At 39.3% G+C, this 21,255-nt stretch overlaps 1 protein-coding gene across 1 annotated transcript in view; it reads left to right on the forward strand.

Annotated features, from left to right (window-relative positions):
* The window catches only part of TBCD (tubulin folding cofactor D), a 275,953-nt gene that overhangs the window by 44,466 nt on the left and 210,232 nt on the right, over positions 1–21,255 (forward strand). Inside the window, exons 8-13 of the mRNA XM_060253390.1 lie at positions 6,069–6,114; positions 8,753–8,885; positions 10,297–10,448; positions 13,885–13,945; positions 17,081–17,155; positions 18,289–18,383. Of these exons, the coding sequence (XP_060109373.1) occupies positions 6,069–6,114; positions 8,753–8,885; positions 10,297–10,448; positions 13,885–13,945; positions 17,081–17,155; positions 18,289–18,383 (562 nt within the window). The remainder of the gene's footprint in view (positions 1–6,068; positions 6,115–8,752; positions 8,886–10,296; positions 10,449–13,884; positions 13,946–17,080; positions 17,156–18,288; positions 18,384–21,255) is intronic.

Genomic DNA, 21,255 nt, shown 5'->3' on the forward strand with positions numbered 1-21,255 from the left:
GCAACAGAAGAGTGGGGTTGGATTGTTAATACTATGAGTATCTAATTGTTCCTGAGGATGTTTTAGGCACTTGCATGGGATAGGAAAGAGGTGCTGTGGACTAAATTGAGAACCCCTCAAGGGCCTGATCTATCCCTGAGCCTTATGTCTAACAGAGCCTTGAGGCCAATGCTCACAATGAGAGAACATATAAAACCAGTACTTATCTTCCCTGTATACTTTAGATACTGACTGACAACTAGCTACCTGTCCAGTTATATTACAAAAAATGTTGTGCATAACATAGACATCCCAGAAAGCATAGAGCAATATGATTGGTTACCTCAACAGGTAAAAAACACTTCTTGTCCAGTGCAAGTGTTTTTAGATTTGAATATTCTGCTTTGACTTTCAATTCCATTATAAGCAGGAAGGAAACAAGGCTCCTCTGGTTACTGGCATAAATTGTAGTTTTTATAAAGCATACCAAACCTAACCCTCACAGTGTTCTGTGTAGGTTGTAATATAATGTTCATTAAAGATACATCTAAAATCATGTGATGGCATTCATTGAAGCATAAAAAAGCAGGTGAATAGTCATAGGGATTTGGTTGCATTTATGCTTTAGGCGTAATATTTCTAGGGCTGGGCTAAGTTCCTTTTTACTCCTGGCCATATTTATCTAGAAGGCTTCCTTCTTTTTGGAATGACAAAATATCAGGTAGAAAAGAAACTCAGTCTGGAGTTTGACTGAATAATTAGGTGAAATGGGTATAGAATAAATATTTTATGGGACTATTTGTTGAGTAACTGTAGTCATTTATCTTTTGACTTAAGAAACTCCTGGCATGATTAGGCCCATGTTAAGCAGTTTCAGTGAGAAAGATTACAGTTTAGACTTCATCACTGACAATTCCAGTCTTTCCTTATGAGATGTAATCTGTAATGCATAAATATTTATATTAGGCTCTGGGTAGAAAGTGTACCTTGAATGGCTGTGCCTAGGCAGGGCTCATTTGTGTGTACCCATGTAGAAACATAGCTGTTGGATGGAAGCAAAAACAAAAGTGGGGTAATTGCTTGCCTATCCTCTGTAATGAATATTGTTTCATGAATATCGATAGTGACATAGCCACAGTTACATTGAAATAAGTTAGTTATAGTCACCTACATAAAAATAAGCAAAAATATTTCTGCTGACATGTTATATTTTTCTTTATCTACCTCATACTGCTTCTCAAGTTACTAGTTCTAATAACTAATTACTAAAATATAAAAAAGCTAGACACCATTTGAACAGCTGCAGAAATCTATCACAGATGCGTAAAATTTCATAGCTAAAAGAGTGATAGGTCTGCTCTTACTTTCTAATAATAATTTCTAATAACAGAAGTAATGTCTCCATATGATCTGTCTTTTGGAGAAAAGGAAGAATTAAAAGATTTCTAGGCTCAGAAAAGGAATTGCATTCAAAGATCATGTGATCCAGGGTGTCTCCATTACCTGTACCACAGTTGCATGCACTATCAGAATATGGTATCTTAAGATACCTCCCTTGCAGAACTCTAGATTGTAAGGCATTAAGGCATGCCAACATAAGGCAAGCCTGTAGCGAGGAACAGTCAAATACGATCAGTAATTGAGAAGTTCTCTAGGTGAAAGAATAGCAGTAAATTAAGTTGAACAAACATGTCATGCTCCTCAAATTGCACTGTTACAATCATGCCTAAATAGACGTTTCTTAATCTTATGGCTTCCTGTTTGGCAACTGAATAAAGGGAATCCAATGAAAGTTTTTGCTTGAAAAGTTTATCCTTGTGGGAAACTTAGAGTCCTCTCTAACTGAGCTGAGATAGCCCTCTTGAATGTCAGAGTGTTTAATTCTAACTTTAAGGGGAAAAGCCTTCAACCAAGCCTGAGCTTCAAGAGATGATTGTTCCAATTCAGCTCAGAGAGCTACCTTAGCAACACAATTCAGAATTCTGCAGATGTAATGTAGGAATTTAAGAATCCAAGGACTCCCCTGTTTTGTCGATCCAGATACTAGCCCCATATAAACTTTATGCGGCCACCTTGGTGTGAAACGATTTGCTGGGATATACTGAGCCCCAGATGAGTAACAGAAATGGCAGATAATCCTTGATGCCACTGTAGCCAATCTTTTAACATGAACAGCTTTCACTGACCAAATTAATCTCTGGTCAAACCTAACCCCTATGTATTTAAAATAGGGGACTTCCTTGATATTCTTACCATTAATTCTCCACTTGTGGCAAACATGTGATTCTCCTCCCCACAAAACCCCCCACCAAAATGACCTTGGATTTTTGATAGTTAACTATCTGGCATTCTTCCAGACAGTAAGAGACAAAAGCTTTTATCTGAGAGGACAGTCCTAATGTTGTTCTTGATAGGAAAACTGCATCATCAGGAAAAAGTAGGATAGAAATTTTAACTCCAGCCATCAATGGAGAATAACAGTTCTAGGCACAGATAGCAGAAATCATATTGTTGATATATAAATTAAACAGTAATATATATTCGTTGGATCCAAGAAAACATTTTCAATTAAGTTATTGTAGGTCAAATGTGTTCTTTCCTTTCCTTTCCTTTCCTTTCCATTCCATTCCAGATTCATTCTAACATCAGTTTATATTACGCTGCAGTTGACTATATTCTCAATGTGATTGGGTTAAAATTTGTTTAAACAGCTACCAGTTCAAACCCCCAGATAAGTTATTGTTTTGTTTCTGGGTAAATGCTTGTTGTGCAAGAGCGCTGGGTGTACCTAGAAATGTGCGGTTTGGGTGGACGCTGGCTAGTGTTTCTCATAGCCTTGCAGTCATAAGACAATAGTTACACTTGATGACAGGTTCATTAGATAAAACAGGGGGAGATTGCTAAATAAGTTTTAAATCACAACCATGTATTGTGTTGCTCAGATTGCATCTTGCCCTTGAGCTGAAAGGAATAAAACCCAAGGGAGAGGCATCTGCATATTTAGATGCACCTTTTAGCATTTTCCCTGGTATCTTGAGCATTTATATCATATCACAAAGTATCCTGCTTTATTCTCTTAAGCAGCACTCCTCCACTTTGATTTGCATGCCACTGCGATAGTGATTTTCATTTTATATGCTGGTTTCTGTATGTTGGATTACAAATAAACATTTTATAAGAGTATGTGAAGCCACTTGCTGTTTGGAATCCCTTTAACTGGAATTACAGGGAATCCGGGTGGTGTCAGAGATTGAATGTGAGACCTTAACTGTGTGCAGAGCCATATAGCTTCTCCAAAAATGCAGCATGTGGTCTTCCCTTTGGCAAAGCAAAGGAAACCCCCAGTAAGTAGTACATTACAGTCTTCAATAATACTTTACCATGTCTCTGCAACTTTGTTAAACTCATATCCCAAGATCTTAGAAATCTCTTGCTGAATCATCTGTTGGGATTACAAATGGAAAAATTTCCAAAAGAAGCTAGAACTTTAATCTGGTACTTGCTCTCAGCTGCTAGGACATTGTATGTGCTGTTGTGGAAGCAAGAAAAAATACCAGAGAAATGGGATTGGATTATAAAAGTTATGACATGGAGTGAAATGGACAAATTAACAAGAATATTAAGAGACTATGATTTAGAAGTTTTTAAGACGGAGCGGAAAAAGTTTAGAAGATATGTAGAAAAAGAGTGGAAAATAAAAGGACATTGGACAATTTTTGATAATGATTAAGTTTTAAAATGAAGAAGAATATAAATTTTTGTTTTAATAGTTAAGGGTACCTTTAAATATTTGCTTTTTAAGTAAATAACACTGGCGGGGGTCAAGTAACGGGGGGAGGGGTGGGTAGAAAGTGATATATGGGATAGATAAAAGTTTTTAAAGATGCAAGATATAGATTTATTACCATATGTTACCAATAAAATTGTTTTAACCACAATAATACTTTACCATGTAATAGTATATAATAATGTCAAACAGATACCTCTCATACAATATCAAAATGCACAGTAAGCAGTGAACTTTCAATAGTACAATTAGAAATTACACATAACAAAAATATGCAAACATACTCCCAAGTCCATTCTTCCGTAAGTCAAAACTGCTCTCCAAAATTCTGTTTCAAATTCTCCAGGTAGCTACATGGAAAAGTCTCTGATGGTGCTACTCATGGAGATAAAAATATCCATTCAGCTGACTGGTAATCAATGCAAAAGGTCCAGTTTCAGAATCTTGATATTTCTCTCACAGAGCAATGTCCTCTTAATGCATCATTTTAAACACAGAGGAGAAAAAATTCTCAAAGAATGGAGCGCCCAGGCCTCAAGTAATTTTTAAATGACCATCCTATGTCTTTCTCAGCAGGCATGGCATTCTCAACTGAGGTAATCCCAAACACAGTTTTGACTTAAGTATTTTGATGGTAAAGTATTGGTGAAGACTGTAATGTACCATTTACTGGGGGTTTCCTTTGCTTGAGCTTGATTACACCCGGGACCCTGTGGGTTTGCTTTTTAGTTCCCTTGGCCAGAAGCTGTGGGGATGAAATTCAGACTCTTCAGCATGGCAAGTGGCAGTTTTAACTGGCAGCCAACTGCTACTGGCAGGTGCTATATGTTACTACATATGCTAGCATCCATTTTCTATAAGGAAGACCCCATCAAGACTAACAAAGCCTCTGATTCCTTCTTATGGAATCAGTAGTGTAATGAGTTGCCTACACTGATAGAGAAAGATGATCAAGGGAGGTGACTGATCACAAGTAAAGTTAAACAAGAAGAAAGGATACCTTTAAACTATTCAAGGGCTTTATAGTGCAAAAATAATAGCATCCCAGACTTTCAAGTACAGAGCTGTTCCTGAAGCAAAATCAGAACAGTTTTACATTCTTAAAAAGCAGTTTAGCTGCCCTCCTGTATGTTTCAAAGAAAACATGGCTGCCATTTATAGAACTCAGTAGTTTTCACGATTATTTCATGATACTTTGAAGGGTTGGTCCTCATTTTACTTCAAAAAGGTTCAGGCATTTAGACTAAGCTGGACTTGTCATGGTGAGCAACAATGTTTCATTAAGCTGTTAAATGAGTAAATTAAATTCAGTTAAAAATACGTGCCTGTGTCATTCATTAAGGGCCAATATGTAGCAATGAAATTAAAGACCTGATTAGAATGTACATTAGCTATTGTGAGCAATTTTGGCTTTTTCCTGTATGCTTGATTGTGAAAACTAAATCTATAAGCTTGTCCAAGATGTGATTCCAACTTGTGATTCATAATGTGTTGTGATTAGTATGTCAGAATCTCATCTTGTAAACTTACAATCAAGCAAGAAAGCTTATGCCAAAGTTGGTACTTCATCAAGGGCACATTATGGTCTTTGGTTTAAACTCAGGGGAAAAAAAGACATCAAATTTACATTAGTAATAATTATATAATAAACTTCTGAGATCTTGGGACAAATACAGCAATAAATTCTCGCCCACCCCAGTTTCCACGCTAGCTTCTGTATTAAGTGATAATGCTATAGGGTTGAACTTCATGATCTGTTAATGAAAGGTGTTGACAGTTGCCAATCTTTTTGGCTTTCTCCCCCCCTTCCCTACAGCCACTTCCAACCCTTTAAAAGTTTATTCCTCGGGTTATGGTACTTACATGGAGTAACAGTCAAACACATTGAGAAACTGTGGTGGAAAGGAGGAAGAGGGTGAACGTGCTCCTTTCAGCCTTTTCTATGAATTGTACTATATTGACAGAAGAGGAAGAAGAAGCAAACCATTTTGCCCCTTCCCCCCTACACTCTCACAACCCATGTAGTTAATATCCCACATGGGGCTGTGATCCTGGGGAAAAAATATCAGACTCCAAAATATCTACTGGGGGGAAGATGTATCTGGGAAGACCATTATTCCTTGCGATGATCCTCATACAGTCCTTGGCCCGGCCCGACAAGGTCTCATTTATGTCAGATCCGGCCCTCACAACAAATAAGTTCGACACCCCTGCATTAATTGATAATATCGCCATTCATTGTTTGAAGCATTTGTTGTCGGTCTTAATATGCCTGTTTGAAGCCTGCTTTTCTCTTTTGCAGGCACAACTTTTTAAGCATGGCAAAAGAGAAGACTGTTTGCCATATGGTAAGATTCTACTTAATAGTTTAAATAGTTATTCAAAATAAAATGGGCAGAATCCAGTCAAAGTTAAGAACGCTGTTCTGTTAGTTACGTTGGGAAAGAAAAATATGCTTTTTCACAGGTTTCAGTACTCTGTTTTGGTGTAGTGGTTAAGTGCGTGGACTCTTATCTGGGAGAACCGGGTTTGATTCCCCACTCCTCCACTTCCACCTGCTGGAATGGCCTTGGGGCGTAGCTCTGGCAGGGGTTGTCCTTGAAATGGCAGCTGCTGTGAGAGCCCTCTCAGCCCCACCCACCTCACAGGGTGTCTGTTTGGGGGGAGAAGATATGGGAGATTGTAAGCTGCTCTGAGTCTCTGATTCAGACAGAAGGGCAGGGTATAAATCTGCAATTCTTCTTCTTCTTCTTCTTCCTCTTCTTCTTCCTCTTCCTCTTCTTCTTCTTCTTCCTCTTCTTCTTCTTCTTCCTCTTCTTTTTCTTCCTCTTCTTCTTCCTCTTCTTCCTCTTCTTCTTCCTCTTCTTCTTTCTCTTCTTCCTCTTCTTCTTCCTCCTCTTCTTCCTCTTTTTCTTCCTCTTTTTCTTCCTCTTCTTCTTCCTCTTCTTCTTCCTCTTCTTCTTCCTCTTCCTCTTTTTCTTCCTCTTCTCCCTCTTCTTCCTCCTCTTCTTCCTCTTCTTCCTCCTCTTCTTCCTCTTCCTCCTCTTCTTCTTCCTCTTCTTCTTCCTCTTCTTCTTCCTCTTCTTCTTCTTCCTCCTCTTCTTCCTCTTCTTCTTCCTCTTCTTCCTCTTTCTCCTCTTCTTCCTCTTCCTCTTCCTCCTCTTTTTCCTCTTCCTCTTCTTCCTCTTCCTCTTCTTCTTCTTCTTCCTCTTCTTCCTCTTCTTCCTCTTCCTCCTTCTCTTCCTCCTTCTTCCTCCTCCTCCTTCTTCCTCCTCTTTCTTCCTCCTCCTCCTCCTCCTCCTCCTCCTCCTCCTTCTTCTTCTTCTTCTTCCTCCTTCTTCCTCCTCCTCCTTCTTCCTCCTCCTCCTTCTTCTTCCTCCTCCTTCTTCTTTCTTCTCCTTCTTTTTTATTCTGCTTTTTCTTCAAGGAGCTCAGAGTGGCATATATGATCCCTTCTCTTCCATTTTGCCCCCACTTCAACTCTGTGAGGGTGCAGGGCTTAAAGAAAGTTAACTAGTGAGGTTCATCCAGTGAGTTTCATGGCAAAATATGGATTGAAACCTGAGTCTCCCGGCTCTTAGCCCTGACACTTACTATGCCACACTAAAATTTGGGAGTCATTTCTTGTTCAGGGAGGCTGCAAGGATTCATATTTGAAAACCATAGTACATTTAAGGTCCAGTATAATTCTTTGAGCTTGGCATAGAGTTGAATAGAACAAGCCTCACAGTAAGATTTAAAATAATGGTGTTTACTCTGTATTTTGGAAGAATGATTATTGCAAGTTCAAACTATTAAGGATTACTAGTTCTATTAATATGATAGCCTAAAAGGCATTTTAATAAGTTTTCAAGCATTGCTTCAGGTGACAAATATAAGTAGTCTTTTCCCTCCTCCTTTGGCCATCAGCAATATCCTCCCTAAGTCAAGCCCTTTTTAATTCTGTGGTTTTAATCAAAGGCCACTTTTTATCTAGACTGCTCTTTACTATTCATTTTTAACTTTAAACACGTTTATTATGGGTTTATAAACCTCATCATGTTTCTACTAATGTATATATAGCCTTAGGATAACAGAAGGTGGGCAATAACGAAGTATCCTCAGCTGATTTCTCAGAAAGGTGTGTCTTTATGTGCGAAGTAACAAAGCACATAAAGATATTGTTTAATTAGAATCTCTTCAAACTATTAAACTCTTCTGAGCTATTCATCTTTATAGGTAACAAACAAATGATAGGGAAGTTACTGAAAGTCAGCTTGTGGCACAACTGTGGTAAGTCATGTGAGTTCAGGCCACTGAAGTTGTAGACTGCCTAGTGCAGTTGGGTTTTTAGATAGTTAATGACTAAATATCCCCTTCTTACAGTATGATTGGATTTTACTAAAAATCAGTTGAGGAAAATAGCTCTTAGGAACATCAGTTGTAAATTGCAGTGGGTTGCCAGATATACTGGAGAAATAACAATACCTCAAATATCTCTTCAAATTTCTTCATAGCTCGAAAGGGAAACTACTGATAGGAAAGGAGGGAAAGGTCCCCTGTGGAAGCACCAGTCATTTCCAACTCTGGGGTGACGTTGCTTTCACAACGTTTTCATGGCAGACTTTTTACGGGGTTGTTTGCCATTGCCTTCCCCAGTCATCTACGCTTTCCCCTTAGCAAGCTGGGTACTCATTTTGCCGACCTCGGAAGGATGGAAGGCTGAGTCAACCTCGATCCAGCTACCTGAAAACCCAGTTTCCACCAGGGATCGAACTCAGGTAGTGAGCAGAGCTTAGGACTGCAGTACTGCAGCTTTAACACTCTGCGCCACGGGGCTCTTAAACTACTGATAGGCCAGAGTTAAAAGCTGAGTGTATATTTTACAGTGTAGCATTCAAAGTCTTTTAGTATACCACTTTATCCCTATTAAAAACAAGTTGGCAAGCACACGTAGGATAAAACTAATTCAAGAAGAAATTTTGTATGGTGTGTGTTTTCTTACAGCTTCCACTGTGCTTGAATGCCTTGATAACTGCAAGCTTTCTGAAAGTAACCAAACACTTCTTCGCAAGCTGGGAGTGAAACTTGTTCAGCGACTTGGCTTGACATTTCTTAAGCCAAAGGTGGCAAAGTGGAGGTTTGTTCTTTTCGGGATCATGTTTTTACTTGTCTTTCCCCCATTTTATTGAGTTAACCTGAGCAGTAAAACCTATGATTGTTAGAGCTGGATGAGTATTTAAGCACCACACATTCATATGATGACAAGGAGCTCTGGTTTAAATATATTGGCATGCACACTCTTGTATATCTCGGGTATAAGCAACTTTCTCCTTCCTGTACTTCCTGTATTATATTATGAATTCAGCATTTTCCTTATTGTGCTCTGTCTTTAGATATCCTTTCCACTGATAATATTTATCTCATATGAAAGGCAAAATACAAGATTTCCCCCCCTTTCAAAGCAAAATTTTAATCAATGGAAAATATAAAGGCATAAATTTATTTTATTATTTATTTTATTTTATTCGATTTTTAGCTTGCCCTTCCCTTAGAACAGGTTCAGGGTGGGTTTCATCATAAAAGCAGTCAACAATAAAAACAGTATAAGGCCAATTTAAAATATATAAAATCTAAAATTACAAAGATTAAGATGGCAGATTCGGCCTCACAGATGTGACCTCTTGTCCAGGTCCAGCAGATCTTGTAGCGCTGGGATGGAATGAGGGGGGGAGGCTGGTATGGGAGCTCAGAGTCATGCACAGTGTCATAGGGACTGAATCCTTTGAAAAGATCCATTTTCACTCCTATCCCATCAGCCCTCTAACTCTCCTTTCATGCTTTGCTGGAGTAGCATTGGGTGAGGGACATTTCATGCTGCAGCTAGAGTGGGGAGGCAGCGAAGTTGAATATCTGTGCATGGGAGCTTAGATGGGATCCAAGTGGATCGGTTCCTGCAGCCATCCTGAAGTGCCCACATGACTGCACCTCGCCAAAGATTCTCACAATCTGAAACCACCCCTGGTTTACAGAATATAATAAACAAAAGGAGACCTATGCTGGATCAGACCAAAAGCCCATCAAGTTCAGTATTTTGTTTACACAGTGGTCAACCAGCCTTTGGGAAGTCCGCAAGCTGGATGACTGCAGGTTGAGTTGCATAGTTATCACTTGGGATTGTAAGAGAAAACTAGTACTGATTACATAGTGCTTGCAGAGTGCTTTTATTGGATTATTTATAACTTCTTCACACACAGGTAAATGAAGTGGCTTTTAATTCCTGATCTGCAGAGCAAAACCTTTTGAAATTTATACCAGCAAACTCTCTGTGCTTAGATAAATGTGGAAATAAACAGATTTGTAGTTGATCTCACTGAGCAGTAGGCAGTTTCCTTGAGGAAACCTGCTCTGACCTCTGTTCACAAAGCAAAGTATAGAAGAGAAATGCTTTAAAGTCAGTATAAATGCTTAGTTTGAAAGTACTCTTCTGGAATGTTTGACGTGTGTACGGTATATTGGCATATCATGAAAATGTATCTTTCTCTTTTTAGGTATCAGCGGGGCTTCCGCTCTTTAGCTGCAAACTTGCAGTCTTCTGCTGGGGTTTCCATTGCACAGAAAACAACAAACACAACAGCTGTCACCGAGCAGGAGGATGAGGAAGAGGAATATGATATCCCAGGAGAGGTTGAAAGTGTTGTAGGTATGCTGTCTCCAAACAGAAAATAATGTACCGTCTGCTGCCCATGGCCTCTGTGAATATAGTTTCCTCACTTATAAGTTTTCACCTCTTCCTTGTTACAGCGTCTTAGAAGCAAGAATGCAAATAGCTTCAGGAAATTAGCCTATTTTTACTGATAAAAGAACGTTTGAACTTATGAGTTGCAGAAGACTTGTGAGAACTGAAAACTTGTTTGAGTTGTATGTGTTGCTGCTAGTGCAGTCAAATGTAACCTAGCCTCGTGTGCCTTTTTCTCTCAGACAGTAACTTGCTGCACCATGTAACAGATGCCATTAATTTTTCCAGTGGTTAATTTAAGCACTACAGATGCAAGATGGTTGAATTGGTCTCAGTTATCCCTTCAAACTTCCCTCGGGTTATTCAGGGAAACTACTTTTGTGAGAATACTGGGCATTGTCAGTATCAGTGTCCAGAAATGCTGCATAGTACATTTCCCAGGTTGCCATGAGGCATGTTTTTAAGTTTACGTTGCAGAAGGAGCCATGCTTGAATTTTGAAGTTGTAGTCCTCAGAACAGTTTTTCTATAATCATTTCATGGAAGTTGTCAAAGGGCTACTCTTGACTAATTGTTTGCAAGATTGTAATTGTCTTTTCATGTGAGCATTAAATCTCCTTGCAGCTCTTTGTTTGGTTTGTTGTTTTTGTAGAACAGTAAAGCCCTGTAGAACGCTAAACTGCCTTTACCCAGTTTTTAAAGGTTAGGATGGTTATTCCTGTCAGTAATTTATGCCTGAAATCCACAGATATGGGTAAGGAACAGTCCTGGCTTAATCTTTCTGATCCAGGGAAGTTTCAGCAGCTGAATGCAGACATTGGGAGGGACGGTGGCTCAGTGGTAGAGCATCTGCTCGGTAAGCAGAAGGTCCCAGGTTCAATCCCCGGCATCTCCAACTAAAAAGGGTCCAGGCAAATAGGTGTGAAAAACCTCAGCTGAGACCCTGGAGAGCCGCTGCCAGTCTGAGAAGACAATACTGACTTTGATGGACCAAGGGTCTGATTCAGTAGAAGGCAGCTTCATATGTTCATATTAGGGGAGGGATGGTGGCTCAGTGGTAGAGCATCTGCTTGGGAAGCAGAAGGTCCCAGGTTCAGTCCCTGGCATCTCCAAAAAGGGTCCAGGCAAATAGGTGTGAAAAACCTCAGCTGGAGACCCTGGAGAGCCGCTGCCAGTCTGAGTAGACAATACTGGCTTGATGGACTGAGTGTCTGATTCAGTGTAAGGCAGTTTCATATGTTCATATCCATGTCTACTTGGAATTAAATGAAACAGGAAACTAATTCACACATTCTTAATTAAATGCAAATTGCAAGAAATGAAGTGTGTGCTGGAACTAAGGTGGCTCAATCCAGTGCTTAAGGCTAAGTATCAAGTGCAAGCAAACCCCTGCGTGGTTTGTATGGGCCTTTTGGATACCAAGGTTTGAGTAGTGATGGACAGAGTAGGGGGGGCAAGCTGTCCAGCTGTTGTAAGATAATGCTTCCCCAGCATGATTACCATGTTGATTTTTGCCCTAGCAAGCATGTGATAAGTGTCTTTCGTACATGATTCTACCTATTAGTTGTTGCCTGTGATTTGAGCTGCATTACAGGTCCCTCTCTGCACTATGAGGAACGTCTTGATGTTCCAAGCTTGGTCTTCATGTTTTTAAAAATATGTGCCCTTGCATTCTGCACATAAAACCTAACAAGTCTGTGTTTCCTCATAAAAACAAAATAGAAGACAGGCTCCCAGCATGGACTTCTGCTTGGTTTTGCTACAATAGACTAACATGGTGACCCCTCTGGAATTACCCACCTTGCCCCCCCCTCCTTGAGCAAGGCATTACTGCAATCCAGCTTTATTAGATGGGGATGAAGATAACTCCTCCTCTTCCTCCTCGTCCTCCCTGTTCCCTTTTCTTCTTCTCATTCTCATTAAATTTTAGAAAACAGTGGTGATACAGAAAAGGGAAAGGCAAAAAGGGGGTTATACAGCATAATTGCATTTGTTGAAAACAGTCAGGTAGTTCAAAGTGTATAAGACAGGAAATATTTTCCTTTGTATCCCCTTCATTATAATTTTGAAGGTATTTATTAAATACAATAGTTCTTATTTCTATTGAGGTACAACAGTTTCAAACTTCATAACTAATCTACTTTGATTATAACATTAGCTTCACCATTAGGGTTTGTAGAATCTTTCGGGATCAAGTGCCGTGTTCTACTGGAGAAAGTTTTCCTTCCAGACGTTTCGTTCTCAGCTGCGGAGAACATCCTCAGTGGCGTTGCAGCTGGAGCAGGCGCTCAGACCTTCTTGGCTGCTGTGCATTGAGTGGGGCCAGGGCTGCTGGAGAGCTGCTATTTGTAGGCTGGAGGGAGTGTGATGAAAAAGCAATTGGTTTGTGGATGTGCCCATTGTTTGGTGGGGCTTCCTGGAAGGGTAGTGATAAGGAAACTGGCTGTTGGATGTGACCATTGTTCTGTGTTAATTGCTGGGAAGGTTGGAAGGGGTTTGAAGATAAGGAAGATGGTTGTTGACTGTGCTGATTGTTCTGTGGAATTTGCTGGTTGTTCTGAGACTTTCTGCAATTTATAGTCTGTAGGGTGTTTTGCAGAGCTGGGTACCAAGATTGGTGGATGAAAATGCCTTCTTCCTTTCTGTTAAAACTGTGCCCAAACAATGGGCACATCCACAAACCAATTGCCCTTTCATCACACCCCCTCCAGCCTACAAATAGCAGCTCTCCAGCAGCCCTGGCCCCACTCAATGCACAGCAGCCAAGAAGGTCTGAGCGCCTGCTCTGGCTGCAATGCCACTGAGGATGTTCTCCGCAGCTGAGAACGAAATGTCTGGAAGGAAAACTTTCTCCAGTAGAACACGGCACTTGATCCCGAAAGATTCTACAAACCCTAATGATGTTACAAGCCGTGAAAACCTGAAATCTTTGATTAGCTTCACCATTACAACATATTAAGTATAACATCCTTTCATTAAGAGATAATTAATATATTGAGGTGCAAAAGAAAGTTTATTATATATCTTATATTGAGAACCCATTTGTTATAGCATTTGGAACAGATTTTAATTCTATTTCATTATCATACATTTGTGTGGTACAGTCTCACTTTAATTTTGTCTCCTTCTAGTATAATACACATAATACATGCTCCAGCTCTCTTCAAAATTTGTGATAGACTTTTTTCTCAAATAGGTTGCCATTACCGTATATTCAGCAGTATTAAGCTAACTCTCGAAGTAGTTACAGCTATAAAGTGCTTGGAGAGAACAGTTGCCCTTCCCCAAAGGAAGAGACCTCAACTATAAAGAGTATCTGACAAAGTGCAAGTTAATAAGTCCAAATGTTTTTTAGTTTTTAAGTTGTATTCTGACTTTTATTTTAAATTTATGTTTTATAGAACAGTTGCTGATTGGATTGAAAGACAAAGACACCATTGTCCGATGGTCTGCAGCCAAAGGGTACGTGACTTCAGGTTAAATGAGGATTGCACAAATGAAGACCTGCAGCCAGACTGGTTATTTTGATCAGTATATGGAATTCAGCACCACTGCTGTCTCACATACCTGCTTTCTAACCTACAATCCTTTTCTGCCAAAAATCTGGGTTGTTATTTTCAGACTGGCCTCACCAGGAGAAATTCAGATTGGGTAACGCATTCCGTAGAGGGGTACCATTTCTTGTTTCAGTAGCAATTTGTGCATTTAAAAGAAAACTAGTTCCATTAGGCACAGGTAAGCATCATTATGATTTTTCACTTCAGGAACCAGAACATCTAAAGTCAACACATATTATTTTGATAGGAATGGGCACAAACCCCAAAAAATCCAGTTTGGTTTGGGTTTCAAGGCAGCCCTTGAGCTGAACCCTGAATCAAACTGAGCCAAAAAGCCTCAAACTGAACCAGTGAATTTGGTTTGCACTTATTCCTGGCTGCAGCAGGAAGAAGGTGGGGAGAATTGCTGGGGAAGGGTTAAATGGCTGGCTGGTTGAAATGTCTGTTTCAGCCCAACAGCTGATAGGTGGACCCACCCCACTGTTAGATTTAAAAGGCTGGCAGCCATTTCAGCCTAATCATGTGTGTGCACCTGTCACCTGTTAAGCTAAAATGGCTGCTAGCCACTTCATTCATTTGGAAGTGAAGCCCACTGGTGAAATGGCTCACAGACATTTCAGCCTAACGGCAGGGTGGGTGCTGGTAAATGTTTAGAGAAGGTGCCTTCCTCGAACATCGGTTCTGAACCAGCTGATGTTTGTACCAAATTTTGGCTTGTGAGCTATGCCCATCCCTATTATTTGGATCAATTTGTGAAACATTGTCCTTTTTTCCCCATACACATTAGTGCCAACGCGAATTGCCCCACTGCTGCTTAAAACTGCCATGAAACTTTTCTTCCGTCTCTCTCCTAACTGCAGCATACTTCCTAGAATCTCTGTTTCTGTTGAACCAAACTGATCTTTCATTCCCTTTAGCAATTTCTGTAGCTTTCAGCATTCTAGATCTGACTTTCTTCTGAGCTATTAGGATGTTACTGAATGTTTTGTACCCTGCATTAGCCTACATGGTGTCTGATAGTAATGAAGGCTTACTGACAATTGCAATTTTTGTAATTGCTAACTTGAGGGGGGAAAGTATATGGAAAGGTTCATTTATATTAATACGTGAAATTAGCTTTTAGGGTGGTTTGAAAGTACCCCATAAATTTGGCATCATGAGTGCCATGTTCCTTTCCACAGACCTTATTCCTCATGTATCTGTCCATTTCCTAGTTACGTGTATCTCTTCTTTCTCTGCATTCTCTTATCCAGTTTCCATTTCTCTAATTTCTTTCATTGCTATAGTGTTAACTCTCTCCTGTCTTGGGTTCTGGGACTAATGATTACGTCTCTGCTCCTGCTGGCATCTGCATCTCCATATTTTCTATGTTCATTTAGGCCATTTCCATACAATGTCTTCTATTCTTTTTAGCTATAGTAACCTTTTCTCCTGCTTCAGTCAGTTCTTATTTGCTACCTATATCCTGTTTTGAGTAGGACTCCTCCCAGCCAGCAGAATGACTGGTGAGAGCCTCTGCCTGTCGCTTGGCAAACTGTGTCACTTGCTGATAAGTAGCTCCTGTGCTGATCATTTTGTAGGTGCAAATAGGATACCTGGTAAACAGCAGCAGCATAACTTCTCTGGGAAGGGGAAGCAAAGATGGCTTCCTTGGGGAAGCAGGCGGGGAGGACTGACTGTGTGACTGACTCGCACATCTTTAGTTGGCACCTAGAAGGGCTCACAGAAAAGAGGCAAGTAGCCAGTGCTCAGGGTTTAGTCTACATTAGTTTGCAGTTGCAGATTTATGCTTTCCTGTCATATTCAGAATAACTGAATATTAGTGCTTCTGTCCCCAAGCAATATTTATACTTCTGTTTTTCTTGTGTGTCTCAAACCGTGGTGTTTGATATAAACATCATCTGCTTTCCAGTAACTTCATTTGGCCAAAGAGTTACTTACACAACTGAACTTGGTCCCAGTGGAATGACCCTGCATTCTTTAATGTGTTACAGCACAAGATTGTAGTGGATTGATAAGACCAATTCCAGAATCTGGCATTTGATGCTGAAATACTTCTACTCTTTTCTTATTCTTTTAGTCCTCTTGATTAACACTCCTGTATTAAAAAAGAAGTACAAAAGTAGGCTTGAAACTCAACATCAAAAAACCTAAGATCATGGCATCCGGCCCCATCACACCTTGGCAAATAGAAGGAGAAGATATGGAAGTAGTGACAGACTTCATATTTCTGGGATCCAAGATCACTGCAGATGGTGACTGTGGCCATGAAATTAAATGATGCTTGTTCCCTGGGAGGACAGCTATGGTGAACCTGGGCAGTATAATAAAAAGCAGAGACATCACCCTGCCAACAAAAGTCCGTATACTCAACGCTATGGTATTCCCAGTAGTAATGTATGGCTGTGAGAGCTGGACCATAAGGAAAGCTGAGCACAGAAGAATAGATGCTTTTGAGTTGTGGTGCTGGAGAAGAATCTTGAGAGTCCCTTGGACTGCAAGAAGATCAAATCAGTCAGTCCTAAGGGAAATCAACCCAGTCTGTTCCCTGGAAGGTCAGATGCTGAAGCTGAAGCTCAAATACTTTGGCCACCAAATGAGAAGGGAGCACTCACTGGAGAAGATCCTGATTCTGGGAAAGACAGAAGACGTAAGAAGAAGGGGGTGGCAAAAGATGAGATGACTGGACAGCATTACTGATGTAACTAACTTTGGAGACTTTGGAGGATGGTGGAAGACAGAAGGGCCTGGTGTGACTTTGTCCATGGGGTCGCAAAGAGTCGGACTCGACTGTGCGACTGAACAACATTAGCACTGATTCCCCTGTTAAATTTTACTACTTTTTTCTTTTTAATATATAGTGCAAGTGCTCATGTTGCCTGAGCTGGAATTGAAAGAATACAGTAGCCAGCATGTTTTGTTTTGAAGAGAACTCCAAAATGTACTTAACAGATTTTGCACTAGATATTAGGTTATAGATTGACTCACAGTTGTGCATTGTTGAATCTAAATCTCTATGAATTGTTTTTGCATTTTGTAGCATCGGCAGGCTGACTGGGAGGCTACCAAAAGAGCTAGCTGATGATGTGGTTGGATCTGTTTTAGACTGCTTCAGGTAATCTGTATAACTTTGTATCACATAATGAGTTGACAGCTGTGCTTCTTGGGAACCAGCATAATCTTGCCTTTTCTGTGCAGCCAGTTAAACCTTGCTGATCCTTCATGAAGATGATTTGTTGCTGATTCTTCATGAAGTACAGTCTCTCCATACAATCACCTTTGTCCTGTCTAAGTTTTTGGGTGGGCAAAAGAGAAGTAGTGTTGCATCAGGTTTCTCTAGATTTCTTCAAACTTCTGCCATGAAATTGATATTTTATCATAGCACAAACATAGCAGCGGTAGTAGAGAGGAAGATTCTGGGAAAGGTATGGGAGAGACAGAGGACAGGACACTTATGTGGTTTTCTTGGGTACAGTGTATTCTGTTTCGTTGCTGTACTTTTTACAAACAATACATGCTATTAATGAAGTTTTACAGATCTTCTGAACTAATATATGTATTACTGCTAGTGGATCACCTGTTTCTCATCAGTTCAAGTTGCATGTAAGCCATTGAGTAAATAATGGAATATAAACTTATGTTCTTTTTTTCAAATAAAAGAATTAAGATTTCAGATGCACTTGAGGTTTTGTTTATTCACTGCTGGCATTTAATTCCAACAAAATGTTAAAACATTTTTGTATTGTCATATTTGTAAAGGCCACAGTTGATGTGTAGAATCATCTTGCATTGTGTAAGCTCTTTGTGTCTGGAAGTAGCAGTACTCCTCTAGTTTGAACTTGCTGTTCCAGTTATGGATTACTCTCAGTCCTTAAGTCTGTGTTGTATGCCTGCTTCTTTGTGGATTAAGATGGCTACTTCAGATTGAGTAATGCTTGTTGCATTTATTAGTGAACAAATATATTTTAAGAACCATTTGTCCTGGAAAAATAAGAGGGTGAAAGGAACAGTTGTACAGGATACGGCTGAGATTGTGTGATTTCTGCTAGCTGCTTTCAGCTCACTTCCCAGCACTTGAAGAAAAGTTGAGATCCTTGAACCTGATGCTCTGCTGTGCTCAGCTACACAGGAGCTCAGCGTAGTATAAAACTTCCTTAAAGAACATGTTGACAATAATGGATAATGCATATGTTGAAAATCAAAACAGTAACAGCTTGAACATAATCTTTCTGTTTTCTAAAATAATAGTTTCCAGGAAACAGACAATTCTTGGCATGGCGGATGTTTGGCTTTAGCTGAATTAGGAAGAAGAGGGTTGTTACTACCCTCCCGTCTCTCAGAAGGTAAGTTTCTTGCAATTTGGCTAGGTCCTGTATGTGTTTCATAATGTAAAAATAATAATATGTTTAATGATAAAGTGACTGAAGGGTTAGATTCATGCAAAACTTTAAATGTTTCTGATAGCTCTTGGGAGTGTCTCACATATTAATTTAATGTACACTTTCACTTTTTGCTCACTTTTATATCTTTCTGACATTTTTTTCCTGGATATGTCCAGGTAACATGCAAACACAGCATTCCTAATCTTTCTATTGAAACCTCTTTACATCCCATAATTTGCTGTTACTTTTGGAGACACTCCGCTGGCTTTTCAGGCTCAAAAACTTGCCATACCCGTTTACTCGCCAGCACAAAGAGGAAGCTGTGTAAATGCAGAAGCAAAAGCTCATGGCAAACTGCTGTAAAAGGTATAATATATGTGCAAAAAGTATTCAGTAAAGTGCTATAAGTATCAGTTGTGAGAAATTCTTACAAATTTATATCAACAAAAGCTGTACAATGACAGCCTGAGAACATTCTATGCAGACCTGAAAATAACATGCACATGTATAAAATCCACATAACAGTGCAAGCAGTCTCAGAAAAGGTTGTCTTGTAACCAAAAGTTGTAAGTCCACATAAGAGCTAATTATGTTACATTATAGCATAGCTCTTTCTCCTTGCTCACTTGGAAATCTCAAGGAACCAGTCCAGTCATCCCACACTTTAGCACTTTATTGAATACTTTTTGCACATATATTATATATTTTACAGCAGTTTACTGTGAGCTTCTGCTTCTGCTTACGCGTACTCTTTGAGTCTGCAGTTTTCTGCTTTCATATTCGAGTGGTTGCCAAATGTGGTGCTATGTCCTTTTCATCACCTTCATCACCCTATTGCCAGCAATCCTATAGATTTGATAAATATCTAGAATTAGTTTTGAATCCATTATGGCATACTAGTTCTCACTATGCTAGTTCTACTCTTTTTTCTGTGTACATCAAACTAAAACAGTTGGATGAGATCTGATAATCTATGAAGTAGACTACCACTTCCTTGTTCACCCTGCCTCTTGTCCTCTTTCTTCTCTTCTAATGATACAGAATAATTCTAAAATCATCTGTTGTTTCAGTTATATCATATGTAGCTGCACATCCTTAAATCTCAGCATCCACTTCAAGGTTTATATCTTTAAGAACATAAGAGAAGCCATGTTGGATCAGACTAATGGTCCATCAAGTCCAACACTTTGTGTCACACAGTATCACCTTTCATCTTCCTCCAGAAACTATCTTGCATCTCATTGGCTCAGAACATCCCTGCCCACATTTCTCACATGAGGTACTTCTTATCAAGCTATTCTTGCTTCACTTCATGTACTGCCTTCCACTATCTGCCTGACACCATTTGACAAATCCTCTGTGTTTGATGACATTGTAAGCCCCATGAGCAAGGTTCAAATTACTTGTTTGCTCTAAAGTGCTCTTATTGCTGAAAAATTAAATAGTATTACTGATGGAGTGGATCCAACAAGCTTTTATGTTCATTCAAAAAGGAGGAAGGTCTCCTTTGACTACTCAGAAAGGTTATACTGAGGATCATGGAACCTGCATGGACAAAAGGGGCTGTGGTAAGGAGCTGAATTGGACAGGATTATGTGGGAAAGTTGGCTATATCCTTCCCAGGATTTGCAGAATATTCACAAACTTGTAGCTTTCTGTGGAATGTGATAGGTGTTCCTTACAGGCATACTAGTCTTGTCTTTATAGTCAGATTTGGATTTTATTTTTCTTTGCAAGACACAGGAAGACAAAAGTAATGTAACACTTTTATTTATAGTGCAATGCAATATAAAATACGTTTTCAGCAAGTTTGCCAAAGAAAAAAAGAAGCATGCAACTGTTCAGCGCTTTAAAATTCCTATGGATGCCAACAAGAGCAATAAAACCTTCACCAGCAGTGCTGTTTCTTAATAGGGATTAAAATAAATAACTGCCTGGGTGCCTGATTCCAAAGATGCTGTCCAGCAAGCAAGAGAGCATTTGTATGGGAGCATTGCTCCCAGTCTCTAACATTTGGAACTCCTTTGAAAATCCCAACCCCAAGACTTTAAATATACCTTGTTAAGGTGTAGTTTAAATAATTTTTGTGAAGAATGTGCAAAGACAATCGAATCACATTTAGATGGCTGTTCATTGACAACGTTGCATAGTCAGTATCAACAGTGGAATCCTACCACTATAAATTATTATTGTGTTCTTGTTCTAAGTCTTGCTAAGCTGAAAAATTGCTTTGCCACTGCTGTTGTACATAGTGCTACTCTTTACACTATAGTAGTAGCTTTCCATCTTGCAGCAGTGTGTAGAATTGTAGGGTTAAAACGTTTTCATATTTGTCCGTCTTAGTTGTTTTTTTGATAGAAAAGAGTCATGCTTACCATAAAGAAGGTTTGCAGAATGTTTCTGCCGTTTTATTTCATATAAAATTGATGCAAATGGGAATGTTAGCCAGAATTAATACAAGTTCTTCTCATCTCAGATATCATTGCATATTGTCTTTCAGAATTACAGCTGTTCAAAAGCATATGAATTTTTTACACTTAGTTAAATTAATTGAGGAATCAACAACCTTACTAAAAAACAACCAGAAAAAGAGGCATGTCTGGAATAATATGTCATGAATAAGATAATTTTTTTCTAAAAGGTTACATTTCTTTGGTTATAAAAGCAGATACAAGTCATCCGCCATAGTGCACTTAAAACACATAATTAAATTTGTTTTACATTTAAATGTACAAGCAGAAAAACCAGGTTATACTCAGGATATTTAGATTATTTTACAACATAAATACAAAATTAAGGACATTTATAGTTACATGTTATATTTCGGATTGAT

This window comes from Heteronotia binoei, chromosome 13 (assembly GCF_032191835.1).
Source record: "Heteronotia binoei isolate CCM8104 ecotype False Entrance Well chromosome 13, APGP_CSIRO_Hbin_v1, whole genome shotgun sequence".
Classification (NCBI taxonomy): Eukaryota; Metazoa; Chordata; class Lepidosauria; order Squamata; family Gekkonidae; genus Heteronotia; species Heteronotia binoei.